The 15,463-nt window shown below is 36.1% G+C and overlaps 1 protein-coding gene across 8 annotated transcripts in view; it reads left to right on the forward strand.

Annotated features, from left to right (window-relative positions):
* ADGRL3 (adhesion G protein-coupled receptor L3) overlaps positions 1–15,463 on the forward strand; it is an 858,517-nt gene that overhangs the window by 761,092 nt on the left and 81,962 nt on the right. For all 8 annotated transcript variants that reach the window (XM_061192347.1, XM_061192340.1, XM_061192343.1 and 5 more), the window contains 2 exons: positions 2,683–2,892; positions 12,200–12,420. In XM_061192347.1, coding sequence (XP_061048330.1) covers positions 2,683–2,892; positions 12,200–12,420 — 431 coding nt within the window. The remainder of the gene's footprint in view (positions 1–2,682; positions 2,893–12,199; positions 12,421–15,463) is intronic.

Raw genomic sequence — 15,463 nt, forward strand, 5'->3', positions numbered from 1 at the left:
GCTAGGATATAATACTAAGATATAAGACTAATAAGATCTCAAGTCACATAATGGTATATAGTTCATGTCAGGGGTGATTGAGTTATAGAGTACTCAAAACGTGGAACCTTGGAAATAGGAATACTTGATCCATTATCACATTGTTAAAACTATACCTAGGAGTTTTTTTCAATTGACCATCCTCTTGAAGGGGGGTTGGTTTTTATCAGGGCTTGGCCTCCTGAAAGTTCTGTTATGACAGACTATTATAAAGAAGGCTAAACTCATAGGTCTTGTTCGCATTTAATGTCCATTGTTCTTTTTCTTTCATCTTACTGATAAAATTCAAGTGGTGAGTTACATTCGATCACAGTATAATACATATAAGGTAGTTGGTGTTTATGTTTTCTGAACTAGACAGTGATACCTGAAAGATGATTACTAATTAATTGCTAGACTTTTTTGTTCTTTCTTTGAGCATTATGTACTTTTTGTACTGTTGTTTTGACATTTGGTATTCTTCTCTTAATAACTCTGCATGGGGTTTTTGAAAGACCTACAAAGGCACTGAGTAAAGTCAATACATTTCTAATAATGCAACTACCCAGGAAAAGCCGGAGTTATTTGGTTTCTTTTTTTCTTTCTTTCTTTCTTTCTTTTTTAGTGTTTTAGGTCTTTAGGATATATTTGAGAATGTATTATACCTGCCATTATGGAAGACTGCTGTGCTGAACGCTGGTGCTTGATACTCAATTACAGCATCTTTCCTTTGAGTCAAAGAAGAGAGCAAATAGCCCTCTGTTCAGGGAACCGGGTAGCACTAACCACTCTCCACTCTCCAATAGTAAAAGTAATTTAAGCTATCAGAGACCCAACACTACTTTAGCAGTGTCCCCTGGAGAACAAAGCAGTTAAAGCAAAATTTCATGTGGTTTTCTTTCATGATTTGAGCTCCTTCCGAGAAATACATCTAGAGTTATGCAGGAATAGTTTGAAACTGTTTCATTGACAGTGTCCTAGCAGAGTTCTTTATCAGATAACAACTGTGAAGTTGTATCTAGTAATATGCGAAGTGCTGTGATTCAGGTTACAGCATGGCGGCTCACTTGTAAGGAGAATTTCCACATTCAGAATAATCTTTGTATGAAGTTTATATAAAACATGAAGGTACAAAGTTTGAATAAAAACAAAAATAGAAAACCTGGATATTTATGTATTTTTTTAAGGTGAGCTAACAATGTGGGAGACAACTAAATGGAGTAACTTCCATCCTAAAACAAAAATCAATGTGTATGATCTATACAGTTGAAAAAGATGTCAATTAGAAACACATATCTTTGTTTTCAACTAAAAAATTTCCCATGCACATGTTATGCTTTCACTACTTATACATATATCCATAAAAATCAATGTCATTGATTTGTGTCATTTAAAATTTTACATAAACGGTATCATACTGTATAGATACTTCTGCCACTTGCATTTTTTTAAACCTAATATTAGATTTTTGAGAAGTATCTATGTTTGTGACTATAAATCTAGAACATTGATTTTCTACTCCTCTTTTGAATATCATTCCATAAATATCAACCATTATTTATGTATTCCCCTACTGTTGGAAGTTAGGTCTTTAAGAATTTTCAAGAAACCTAAGAAGAAAAGAGGAATTGACAGTCATAGACAATTTCTCGATTCTGCTCCAACATGTTGGCACACCGATGTGTGGGGCTACCATACATTCTAAAGCTTCACAAAAGTGGTTTCGGACGGAGGCAAACTATCATAGAGTAGAAATGGAGTTTTGAATCTTAGAACAGAGACAGAAATGAGATAGTGGACAAACCAAGGAACATGGCAGGTATAGAACTCACAGGACTGTAACAGAGCCACATAATGTAGTTTCAGTGCGGAAGTTTTCATGAGCGTATTTCTTTTTCATGGCTCTACTATCTCTTTTGGGCTGCTGTCAGGTATAGTAATTCTGAATACTTATTTTCCATCTGTGTTTAACAGGTTCTATTCATGCAAAACCTTTCAGGGATCAAACTTCTTGATCTCCTTAAGCCATTCAATATGAATATAAATCCAGTGACTATCCTCATTCTTTTATATTTTCCACTAAATAAATGGTACACATATGTGGCTGTCCGTCAGAATTAACTGGGGATCTTTATAAAATTACATACTTTTATGAACTCAACCTTGGAAATTCTGATAAAGGATTTAGAGGACAGAGGAATTGTATTTTTTTTATCAAAATACTTCAGTGATTCAAATAAATTTCAGTTGTGATACCACTTTCCTAAGTGTATAACTTAATTTTTATATAGAGTATTCCCTAGCAAGAGTTGTAAAAATATTAACCTAAAAACGTGATGTGGGGTAGAAAAACGAAAAGCTTTACCTTGAAATCTTTGGCCAGAATTAAGTTGATATGCTTCAACTGAAAATGTACATAGTTGAAAATGTACATAGCTAAGAAAGGTGCAAACACTATTGACAAACTGATTTACACCTCACAGAAAAGATAAAATGCTTTACCTGTGGATTAGAAAACCCAAATAATTAAGTTATCTTATTCATTGCATGTGTGGAGGATATTTAGTACATTATTAAAATCATGCTTCATGAAAACAGGCCCTTATAAACTTTGTAATTGGTTATGCATAATTGCAACTTATGGCTTTTCTATTGTGTTTCCAGCACAGTGATGCGGTCCATGACCTTCTTCTGGATGTGATCACATGGGTTGGAATTTTGCTGTCCCTTGTTTGTCTCCTGATTTGCATCTTCACATTTTGCTTTTTCCGTGGACTCCAGAGTGACCGTAACACCATCCATAAGAACCTCTGCATCAGCCTTTTTGTAGCAGAACTGCTCTTCTTGATCGGGATCAACCGAACAGATCAACCAGTAAGCAATTTATTTTGGTATTAGAAAAGAATTTCTCCACTTACAGCTTTCCAATACACAAAATATTATTGTTTGAAAGTATCCTCTCTTCCAGTTTTCTAAGATAGTTACTAATTTTGAGATCTTATTCAGTATTCCCTTTTTCATGTCCATTGTCATAAAGAAGCAGTGAATATATGGATGTATGAATGTACATTTCTTCAGAAATTCTGTTCAAAAACTTGCCTTTCTAAAGAACTGTGTTTCTTCGTTAGTCTTTTTCTTTAATTTTTTTAATCACAAAGCTGAATATTGAGAAAACGTAAATCATTTGGGGAATGGAGGAGTATCTTTTCTAACATGTAATTGTTATTCTTTGAAGTTTATAATATATTTTTTTAAAAAATCACTGGAAATTATATTGAAAACTGCATGGCTAACATGAGTTGGTTTTTTTTTAATCTTTTTTTTTTAACATCTCTATTGGAGTATAATTACTTTACAATGGTGTGTTAGTTTCTGCTTTATAACAAAGTGAATCAGCTATACATATACATATGTCCCCATATCTCCTCCTTCTTGCATCTCCCTCCCACCCTCCCTATCCCACCCCTCTAGGTGGTCACAAAGCACTGAGCTGATCTCCTTGTGATATGCGGCTGCTTCCCACTAGCTATCTATTTTACATTTGGTAGTATATATAAATCCATGCCACTTCCTCACTTCGTCCCAGACTACCCTTCCCCATCCCCATGTCCTCAAGTCCATTCTCTACATCTGCATCTTTATTCCTGTCCTACCCCTAGGTTCTTCAGAACCTTTTTGTTTGTTTGTTTTAGATTCCATAAACATGTGTTAACATACGGTATTTGTTTTTCTCTTTCTGACTTACTTCACTCTGTATGACCGACTCTAGGTCCATCCACCTCATTACAAATAACTCAATTTCATTTCTTTTTATGGCTGAGTAATATTCCATTGTATATATGTGCCACATCTTCTTCATCCATTCATCTGTAGACGGACACTTAGGTTGTTTCCATGTCCTGTCTATTGTAAATAGAGCTGCAATGAACATTGTGGCACATGACACTTTTTGAATTATGGTTTTCTCAGGGTATATGCCATTAGTGGGATTGCTGGGTCACATGGTAGTTCTATTTTTAGTTTTTTAAGGAACCTCCATACTGTTCTCCATAGTGGCTGTATCAATTTACATTCCCACCATTAGTGCAAGAGGATTCCCTTTTCTCCACACCCTCTCCAGCATTTATTGTTTCTAGATTTTTTGGTGATGGCCATTCTAACTGGTGTGAGATGATACCTCATTGTAGTTTCGATTTGCATTTCTCTAATGATTAGTGATGGTGAGCATCCTTTCATGTGTTTGTTGGCAATCTGTATGTCTTCTTTGGAGATACGTCTATTTAGGTCTTTTGCCCATTTTTGGATTCGGTTGTTTGTTTTTTTGATATTGAGATGCATGAGTTGCTTGTATGTTTTGGAGATTAATCCTTTGTCAGTTGCTTCATTTGCAAGTATTTTCTCCCATTCTGAGGGTTGTCTTTTCATTTTGTTTATGGTTTCCTTTGTTGTGCAAAAGCTTTTAAGTTTCATTAGGTCCCATTTGTTTATTTTTGTTTTTTATTTCCATTTCTCTAGGAGGTTGGTCAAAAAGGATCTTGCTATGATTGCTGTAGATTGCTTTGGGTAGTATAGTCATTTTCACAATGTTGATTTTTCCAATCCAAGAACATGGTATATCTCTCCATCTCTTTGTATCGTCTTTAATTTCTTTCATCAGTGTCTTATAGTTTTCTGCATACAGGTCTTTTGTTTCCTTAGGTAGGTTTATTCCTAGGTATTTTATTCTTTTTATTGCAATGGTAAATTAGGGTGTTTCCTTAATTTCTCATTCAGATTTTTCATTATTAGTGTATAGGAGTGCACGAGATTTCTGTGCATTAGTTTTGTATCCTGCTACTTTACCAAATTCATTGATTAGCTCTAGTAGTTTTCTGGCAGCATCTTTAGGATTCTCTATGTATAGGATCATGTCATCTGCAAACAGTGACAGCTTTACTTCTTCTTTTCCAATTTGGATTCCTTTTATTTCTTTTTCTTCTCTGATTGCTGTGGCTAAAACTTCCAAAACTATGTTGAATAATAGTGGTGAGAGTGGACAACCTTGTCTTGTTCCTGATCTTAGTGGAAATGGTTTCAGTTTTTCACCATTGAGAACAATGTTTGCGGTGGGTTTGTCATTTATGGTCTTAATTATGTTGAAGTAGGTTCCCTCTATGCCTACTTTCTGGAGGGTTTTTTATCATAAATGGGTGTTGAATTTTGTCAAAAGCTTTTTCTCCATCTATTGAGATGATCATATGGTTTTTCCCTTCAATTTGTTAATATGGTTTATCACATTGATTGATTTTCTAATATTGAAGAATCCTTACATTCCTGGTATAAACCCCACTTGATCATGGTGTACAACACTTTAATATGCTGTTGGATTCTGTTTGCTAGTATTTTGTTGAGGATTTTTGCATCTATGTTCATCAGTGATATTGGCCCGTAGTTTTCTTTCTTTGTGACATCTCTGTCTGGTTTTGGTATCAGGGTGATGGTGGCCTCATAGAATGTGTTTGGTAGTGTTCCTCCCTCTGCTATATTTTGGAAGAGTTTGAGAAAGGTAGGTGTTAGCTCTTCTCTAAATGTTTGATAGAATTTGCCTGTGAAGCCATCTGGTCCTGGGCTTTTGTTTGTTGGAAGATTTTTAATCACAGTCTCAATTTCAGTGCTTGTTATTCGTCTGTTTATATTATCTATCTCTTCCTGGTTCAGTCTCAGAAGGTTGTGCTTTTCTAAGAATTTGTCCATTTCTTCCAGGTTGTCCATTTTATTGGCATATAGTTGCTTATAGTAATCTCTCATGATCTTTTGTATTTCTGCAGTGTCAGTTGCTACTTCTCCTTTTTCATTTCTAATTCTATTGATTTGAGTCTTCTCCCTTTTTTTCTTGATGAGTCTGGCTAATGGTTTATAAATTTTGTTTATCTTCTCAAAGAACCAGCTTTTAGTTTTATTGATCTTTGCTACTGTTCCCTTCGTTTCTTTTTTACTTTTTTCTGATCTGATTTTGTGATTTCTTTCCTTCTGCTAACTTTGGGGTCTTTTTGTTCTGTCTCTAATTGCTTTAGGTATAGGGTTAGGTTGTTTATTTGAGATGTTTCCTGGTTCTTGAGGTAGGATTGTATTGCTATAAACTTTCTTCTTAGAACTGCTTTTGCTGCATCCCATAGGTTCTGGGTCATTGTGTTTTCATTGTCACTGTTTCTAGGTATTTTTTGATTTCCTCTTTGATTTCTTCAGTGATCTCTTGGTTATTAAGTAGTGTATTGTTTAGCCTCCACGTGTTTGTATTTTTTACAGATTTTTCTCCTGTAATTGATATATAATCTCATAACTTTTTGGTTGGAAAAGATACTTGATACAATTTCAATTTTTTAAAATTTACCAAGGCTTGTTTGTGATCCAAGATATGATCTATCCAGGAGACTGTCCCATTAGCATTTGAGAAGAAAATGTATTCTGTTGTTTTTGGGTGGAATGTCCTATAAATATCAATTAAGTCCATCTTGTTTAATATATCATTTAGAGCTTGTGTTTCCTTATTTATTTTCATTTTGGGTGATCTGTCCATAGGTAAAAGTGGGGTGTTAAAGTTCCGTACTATGATTGTGTTACTGTCGATTTCCCCTTTTATGGCTGTTAGCATTTGCCTTATTTATTGAGGTGCTCCTATGTTGGGTGCATAAATATTTACAATTTTTATATCTTCTTCTTGGATTGATCCCTTGATCATTATGTAGTGTCCTTCTTTGTCTCTTGTAATAGTCTTTGTTTTAAAGTCTATTTTTTTCTGATATGAGAATTGCTACTCCAGCTTTCTTTTGATTTCCATTTGCATGGAATATCTTTTTCCATCCCTCACTTTCAGTCACTAAGTGTCCCTAGGTCTGAAGTGGGTCTCTTGTAGACAGCATATATATCGGTCTTGCTTTTGTATCCATTCAGCCAGTCTATGTCTTTTGGTTGGAGCACTTAATCCATTTACATTTAAGGTAATTATCGATATGTATGTCCTATTACCATTTTCTTAATTATTTTGTGTTTGTTATTGTAGGTCTTTTCCTTCTCTTGCGTTTCCTGCCTAAAGAAGTTCCTTTAGCATTTGTTGGTGGTTTAGTGGTGCTGAATTCTCTTAGCTTTTGCTTGTCTGTAATGGTTTTAATTTCTCCATCGCATCTGAATGAGATCCTTGCTGGGTAGAGTAATCTTGGTTGTAGGTTTTTCCCTTTCATCACTTTAAATATATCCTGCCACTCCCTTCTGGCTTGCAGAGTTTCAGCTGTTAACCTTATGGGAATTCCCTTGTATGTTATTTGTTGTTTTTCCCTTGCTGCTTTTAAGTTTTTTTTTTGTATTTAATTTTTGATAGTTTGATTAATATGGGTCTTGGCTTGTTTCTCTTTGGGTTTATCATGTATGGGACTCTCTGCACTTCCTGGAGTTGATTGACTATTTCCTTTCCCATATTAAGGAAGTTTTCAACTATAATCTCTTCAAATATTTTCTTAGTCCCTTTCTTTTTCTCTTCTTCTTCTGGGACCCCTAAAATTTGAGTGTTGGTGCGTTTAATGTTGTCCCAGAGTTGTCTAAGACTGTCCTCAATTCTGTTCATTCTTTTTTCTTTATTCTGCTCTGCAGTAGTTATTTCCACTATTTTATCTTCCAGGGTGCTTATCAGTTCTTCTGCCTCAGTTATAATGCTATTGATTCCTTCTAGAGAATTTTTAATTTCATTTATTGTGTTGTTGATCATTGTTTGTTTGCCCTTTAGTTCTTTTAGGTCCTTGTTAAACGTTTCTTGTATTTTCTCCATTCTTTTTCCAAGATTTTGGATCATTTTTACTAGCATTACTCTGAATTCTTTTTCAGGTAGACTGCCTATTTCCTCTTCATTTGTTAGGTCTGGTGGGTTTTAGCCTTGCTCCTTCATCTGCTGTGTGTTTCTCTGTCTTCTCATTTTGCTTAACTTACTGTGTTTGGGGTCTCCTTTTTGCAGGCTGCATGTTCGTAGTTCCCGTTGTTTTTGGTGTCTGCCCCCAGTGGCCTGGGTTAGTTCAGTGGGTTGTGTAGGCTTCCTGGTGGAGGGGACTAGTGCCTGTGTTCTAGTGGATGAGGCTGGCTCTTGTCTTTCTGATGGGCAGGACCTCGTCCAGTGGTGTTTTTGGGGTGTCTGTGACCTTATTATGATTTTCAGCAGCCTCTCTGCTAATGAGTGGGGTTGTGTTCCTGTGTTGCTAGTTGTTTGGCATAGAGTGTCCAGCACTGTAGCTTGCTGGTCATTGAGTGGAGCTGGGTCTTAGCATTGAGATAGAGATCTATGGGAGATTTTCGCCTTTTGATATTACATGGAGCCGAGAAGTCTCTGGTGGACCAATGTCCTGAACTCGGCTCTCCCACCTCAGAGGCACAGGTCTGACACCCGGCCAGAGCACCAAGACCCTGTCAGCCATACGGCTCAAAAGAAAAGGGAGGGAAAAAAAAGAAAGAAATAAAATAAAATAAATAAAATAAAATAAAATAAAAACGTTATTAAAATAAAAAATAATTATTAAAAATAAAAAAATTAAAAGGTAATAAAAAAAAGAAAGAAAGAAGGAAGAGAGCAACCAAACCAAAAAACAAATCCACCAGCGATAACAAGCGCTTAAAACTGTACTTAAAAGAAAGAAAAAGAAAAACAAACAAACAGACAGACAGAACCCTAGGACAAATGGTAAAAGCAAAGCTGTACAGACAAAATCACACAAAGAAGCATACACATACACACCCACAAAAAAGAGAAAAAGGAAAAAATATATATATATCTATATATTAAAAAAAAGGAAGAAAGCAACCAAATCAATAAACAAATCTACCAATGATAATAAACTCTAAATACTAAACTAAGATAAACATAAAACCAGACACAAATTAGATGCAGAAAGCAAACCCCAAGTCTACAGTTGTTCCCAAAGTCCACCGCCTCAGTTTTGTGATGATTCGTTGTCTATTCATGTATTCCACAGATGCAGGGTACATCAAGTTGATTGTGAAGATTTAATCTGCTTCTCCTGAGGCTGCTGGGAGAGATTTCCCTTTCTCTTCTTTGTTTGTACAGCTCCTGGGGTTCAGTTTAGGATTTGGCCTCGCCTCTGCATATAAGTTGCCTGAGGGCGTCTGTTCTTAGCCCCCACAGGACGGGGTTAAAGGAGCAGCTGATTAGGGGGCTCTGGCTCACTCAGGCTGGGGAGAGTGGAGGTACGGAATGTGGGGCGAGCCTGCTGTGGCAGAGCCTGGAGTGACATTGCAACAGCCTGAGGCGTGCCATGTGCTCTCCTGGGGAAGTGTTCCCTGTTTCACGGGACTCTGGCGGTGGCTCCTGGGAGGGGAGGTGTGGATAGTGACCTGTTCTTGCACATAGGCTTCTTGATGGCTGCAGCAGCAGCCTTAGCATTGCGTGCCCGTCTCTGGGATCCGTGCTGATAACTGCGGCTCACGACAGTCTCTGGAGCTCGTTTAGGTGGTGCTCTGAATCCCCTCTCCTCGTGCACCCTGAAACAATGGTCTCTTGCCTCTTAGGCAGTTCCAAACTTTCTCCCGGACTCCCTCCAGCCTAGGTGTGGAGGACTAGCCCCCTTCAGGCTGTGTTCACGCCACCAACCCCAGTCCTCTCCCTGGGATCTGACCTCTGAAGCCCGAGCCTCAGCTCCCAGCCCCCACCTACCCGAGCGGGTAAGCAGACAAGCCTCTCAGGCTGGTGAGTGCTGGTCGGCAGTGATCTTCTGTGCAGGAATCTCTCCGCTTTACCCTCTGCACCACTGTTGCTGCGTTCTTCTCCATGACTCCAAAGCTTCCCCACCGCCACCCCCCGTCTCCGCCATTGAAGGGGCTTCCTAGTGTGTGGAGACTTTTACTCCTTAACATCTCCCTCCCAGAGTTGCAGGTCCCATCCCTATTCTTTTGTCTCTGTTTTTTCTTTTTTCTTTTGCCCTACCCAGGTATGTGGGGAGTTTCTTGCCTTGTGGGAAGTCTGAGGTCTTCTGCCAGCATTCAGTAGGCATTCTGTAGGAGTTGTTCCACATGTAGATCTATTTCTGATGTATTTGTGGGGAGGAAGGTGATCTCCACATCTTACTCCTCCACCATCTTGAAGGTCTCCTAACATGAGTTTTTCTAATTGACCTATTTTGGAAAATAGTTCAAACTCAATGTCATTTTTATAATTTATATACTCTTCCCAAATTTTGTTTTACACTTTATATTTTCTCAAGTTCTGTTTACATCTTTAAGTGCTAACTTCATACTTTATACTTCACTACTAAGCACATTTAGCCATATCAAGAAAGGAAGGGAAGGAGGGAGAGAGATGGGGAGAGAGGGAGGGAGAGAGTGAGGGAGGAAAGGAAGGAGGGAAGGAAAGAAATAGAAAAAAATGAATAGCACTAGCCAACTGTTCTTGATAAACCCAAACAGAAAATATGATCAACAGACAATATCTAATACATTAAACAGACTTTATGCATATTTATAATTTTTGTGAGGCCCTTTCTACTAACTTAAGATTCATGCACATAACGCAAGTTGGTTCTCATGACTAAAACTGCAAATGAAAATTTTCATTTTTTAGAAGACTTGTAGGCATAATAAATAATTCATTCATTTAATGCTGTTCTCTGGTATGTGTCCATATGTATACAGTACGTTACAATGAAAATGCTGTTGGATTCATGTTTGTGATTACACATTCATGATTAATGGCTGTGAAGGGTACAATTATGGTGATTATACTTTTAACTGGTTATCATATACAAATGTGACAGTTTTTCCCATAAATGCATACAGATGAATAAGCAATCAAAGTGCACATTTTTTCTCCAAAAAAGTAAAGCCTTCTGATAACAAAAATTAATAGTTGAAGTTCTAACTCTACAAAGCAAGAAATGGAAAACTATGTTATTTCCCAAGAAGAAATCATTTCATTCTCTTTTTAACCTGCAATTCAAATGCTCTGTGATTTCTTTTCATTTAGAAACCTTATTCTTATTTTTGCTTCTTGATGTTACGTATGGTATGATAAACTTCTCCAAATGTTGCATACTGCACAAAACTTCTGACATGTAGCATAAAGGACAGTGATTGATATGAAAAATTTGGGTTGAGTGCAACTCAGCCCAACTTGTCTTTACTCTTATTGCTGGATATGTGTTCTCTTCCTGCCTGTTATGTGGCAGTCAGGCTCTGCTTTCTCTTTCTAGCCCCTTTGACACTTGAGTGCCTCATCTCCCCTTCATCGTCATCTCTCTAATCCAAGGAAATAGACCTGCCCTTCATCTCATTTCTCAAGGATCATACTCGTCATTGAATCAGATAATTTCTATAAATTTGTTGCCTTTTCTAGTAGGAACTGTAGATTTTAGTTAGGACTTCTTATAAAAAATGAAGGCCTCCCCTCCAAAGGAGTGAGAATTTCAGGAACTGACATAAGAAAATTAATATATGGTCAGCTGAAAGTTGTAGTACCTTAGAGAACATGCCAAAGTAAGGGCTAGCTGCCTTTTGTGACCAAGCTTGTATAGACCAACATTTAGTAAAATAACAAAAAATGAGAGAATGAAAGCATTCCTGGAACACTTTATTTTAACCAGATCTACATTTACACTTATGCAGTACGAACTTCCCAATGTCATCTTAAATCCTTTCTGAAACAAGGCAAGGAAGAAATAAACAATAAATAATAATGAATTAATAATCTCATCATAAAATACTTTAATTATTATATTTTTTATTTTAAGAGCTTTTATTCTCCTTGATTTTGGTGTTTCTCTTTCACTTACATTGAAGGACTTAATATGTTAATAAACACAGGATTATGACCAAGAAAAAAATTCATGAGATCTATTTTAAAACCTTTAGACTAATCTCAGTAATAATTATCAATAGGATCTTATTAGAACTTTTCCCTATATGTTATACTTTTTTCTTATTATAATGCTTTGCTGTCATCCATAGCCATTATTAATAAAATGTTAAATACAGTTTTCACAGATAAGTTATATCTAATTAGGTTTTAATGTCTGAATTTTAAGAATCTTGTCTCGATTATTTTTTTGCAGACCTATCTTATTATTGCAGTCTTGATAAATATTTATTTTAATTTTATGGCAGTTGGTATTTCATTTGGTAGTTATTTGACTGACTCATTTGTTCCTTTCCCTAGATTGCCTGTGCCGTTTTTGCTGCTCTCTTACATTTCTTCTTCTTGGCTGCCTTCACGTGGATGTTCCTGGAGGGAGTGCAGCTGTATATCATGCTGGTGGAGGTTTTTGAGAGTGAACATTCACGAAGGAAATACTTTTACCTGGTCGGCTATGGGATGCCTGCGCTCATTGTGGCTGTGTCAGCTGCAGTAGACTATAGGAGTTATGGAACAGATAAAGTGTGAGTTTATGTTTTCTTTCCTTTTTTTCCTCTTTTAAAATCTAGTTGAAATTGAAACTTTGCATTTTCTCAGAAGCTAAGGTCTTTATATCACTCCACAGCAATAAACAACAGAACTGTAGAAGCAAATAGAGATAATTCAATTCATGGGTTGTACTTTTGTTATGATGTAAAGAGAGAAAAAATATTCCTGAGATTGCACATCTACATCACAGCCTTGAGTAATTATAAAAGGATGATACTTTTAATATCTTTCAGAGCATTGAGACATTTGTCAAATGAAGAACTAGCTGTATTAAAGATGTGTATTCAGAGAACAGTGTAGTCCCTGACTTTAATGGCTTCTCTTCTTCCTGACATGTCAATTCTAGTCACTAGAAAGTAACTTATATCATTAACAGAAAGATAGAGTATATGAGCAGGGGCAGCTTGTGTTTTCCTTTTTTCCCCTAGGTGGCTATTGGGGTACAGTGATGAACTTTATTTTCAACATACCTTCAAATTGGTGAAACATACCCATAGAGATGATCAGCATACTTATGGAAAGGAATTCAGTGAAAAATATTTCAGTAATCCACATCAATATAATAGTTGGGATCCTGAGAATGAATGAGTTTCAATAGAAAAAGTTTAGAAAGAAGACCAAGATAGATCTCTGATGAATACTCACATTTAGAACATAGATTGAGGAGGGAGAATAAAAATAAAGAAAGAAAAGAGATGACCAGAGCCTTAAAAGAGAACCATGGGGAAAGTGAGAAGAAAGTTTCAAGGTGGTATTCTCTGTCCATTTATCCTTTGCAACAGCTATTTTGGCAAAGTGCTGGAAGCAGAAGCCAAATTGGAAAGTGTGAAGAGATAAGTCAGTGGCAACAAAGTAGAGTCTTCAAGTGTTATCTACAGCCTGAAAAAGTTTGATTGAGAAATAGTGAAAATATTAATTCATGGTAACAGTAATGAAGAAGGATTTTTAAAAATGAAGTCCCAAAATATCTAGGTTGGGAAGAATCAAGTTGGTAAGAGAAGATTAGTAGAGAGAAAGTATCTTATGCCTCATTTGTATTAAATATATATATAGGCTGAATGAAAAGAAAAGGTCCTAGGGGGATAGAAAGGCATAAGATTAGACATAAGATGAGAAAAACCTTGATTTAGTACTGAAAGTGGCCTTAGAATTCACCTAGTCCAAGGCATTAATTTTACAGATGAAAAAAAATCAAGAACCAGGTAAATTAATTGCCTTGTCCATGGTGATGGAGGTAGATAGTGGCAGGCGTGTGATGAAATAAGTCAGGCTTATTTCCACTAAACCTAGTATGTTTTTGAAATAGTCAGATGACCCCTGTCTTCTGAGGTGTGAAGGAAATAACAGAAAAGATAAATTTGGAAGTGGAGGAATTTTTCCATCAAATAGGAGATGCTGATTTTTGAGCGAATAGGTGAGGTCACACTGAAAGGACAGATTTGAAAAGCTTTGAAATGAGCACTATGGAAAATGTGTTAAGGAGCCAATTAGACATTAATAAAACGATTTCCAAGCAGTAGTGTAGGCTCAGCTGAGGTTAGACAACATCAATTGTACAGAAGTTAGTAAGCCAAATTTCATGACTTTTCACCAGCAGTCAGCAGCCTGAATATGCTGGCAATAAAGCAGCTCGTTTCCCAGCAGAGAAAATTCAGGAGGGAACAAAAAGAGGACTCCAGAGTTATAGGGAGCATAGTTAGGATATACGTTGGTGTAGAAGCACCAACAATACGATTAAAAGAAGACCATCTCGCTTCTGTTGAATTTTTTTCTTGAGTACAGTGACAAGCTACATAAAACAATTTGTCTAAATGTAACTAATAGTAATTATTTTTTAATCTAACCTTTGTGAATTATGGTCGAATCTGAGGTCATTTTGTGTATCCCAGTGGCAATCATGGACCAGATTAGGATTAGATAAAAATATTGCCTGTATTTGCTCCTAAAGACATTTTAGGGGAGGGGGATTAGATCATAGAATTTAATAAAAAACACCTTTATTGATATAATTTGCACACCATAAAATTCACTCTTTTAAAGAATACAATTCAGTTGTTTTTAGTACATTCAATGTTAGGCATCCATCACCACTATCTAATTTTAGAACATTTTTATCCCCTCTAAAAGAAGCCCATTAGCAGTTACTGCCCTTAGATCATAGGATTTTACATTTTAATTAATGCATTTTCTCTCTAATGTATTAAATTGACTGATATTGTTATTTGTGACCTATACTATAAATATTGTCCTTATATAGTTCAATTTTGCTCTCTTGCAGTTCTTGACTTGCTTTTATTTTTGTTTTATGTTGTTTTTCTCTTTAGATATTTGCAAGTTTTCCTCTTACTGAACTGACAACTTGTTTGCTTTATGTTTTAGTCATTTATTTTGAAAGAGAGGTCATTTTCTGGATAGCAGGAATCTATCTTTTCTTAGAATCAATACTATGTAGTCTCTTGTGACTTTGTTAAAGTTTTGGCCATCATTGCTTTAATTTCCTGCACATAACTGGAAGATCTCATTTACTGACATTATCACTTTGTGAGAATAGAGGCTAATTTTTTTCCCAGGCATTGATTTAAAACAAGCCTTAATAATAGTTCAGTTTCACCATTATGATTTTTCCCAACACAAAGAGAAGCAAAACAGATACAGATAAAATAAATGGTAAATGAAAGAGGGATAGAAAAGGATAGGGAAAATTGCACTAAAATTCTTTCATAGGTGGGCATAGAGCATTTAGTGTCTCATTTGTGCATTTTCAATAAATTGTCCAGAGAGAGACCTTCAAAATACATGGAAAAAAGATTTAACTTCTTTCTTTGGGAATTCATCCAACCCAACGTCTATACAGTGCTGTTTTGCCCATTGAGGAAGCAGGTGTTGAAAAAGAAACATTATTCAGTCATTTGTATTTACTTGATAAGCTGAAATGAACAGATCATGTTTCCGTCAGGAGTTTAATCAAGATATTGTCTCAAATAAAAATATAAGCAATGAATTTTTATACACTGGAAG

Source organism: Eubalaena glacialis, chromosome 5 (genome assembly GCF_028564815.1).
Source record: "Eubalaena glacialis isolate mEubGla1 chromosome 5, mEubGla1.1.hap2.+ XY, whole genome shotgun sequence".
NCBI classification, from domain to species: domain Eukaryota; kingdom Metazoa; phylum Chordata; class Mammalia; order Artiodactyla; family Balaenidae; genus Eubalaena; species Eubalaena glacialis.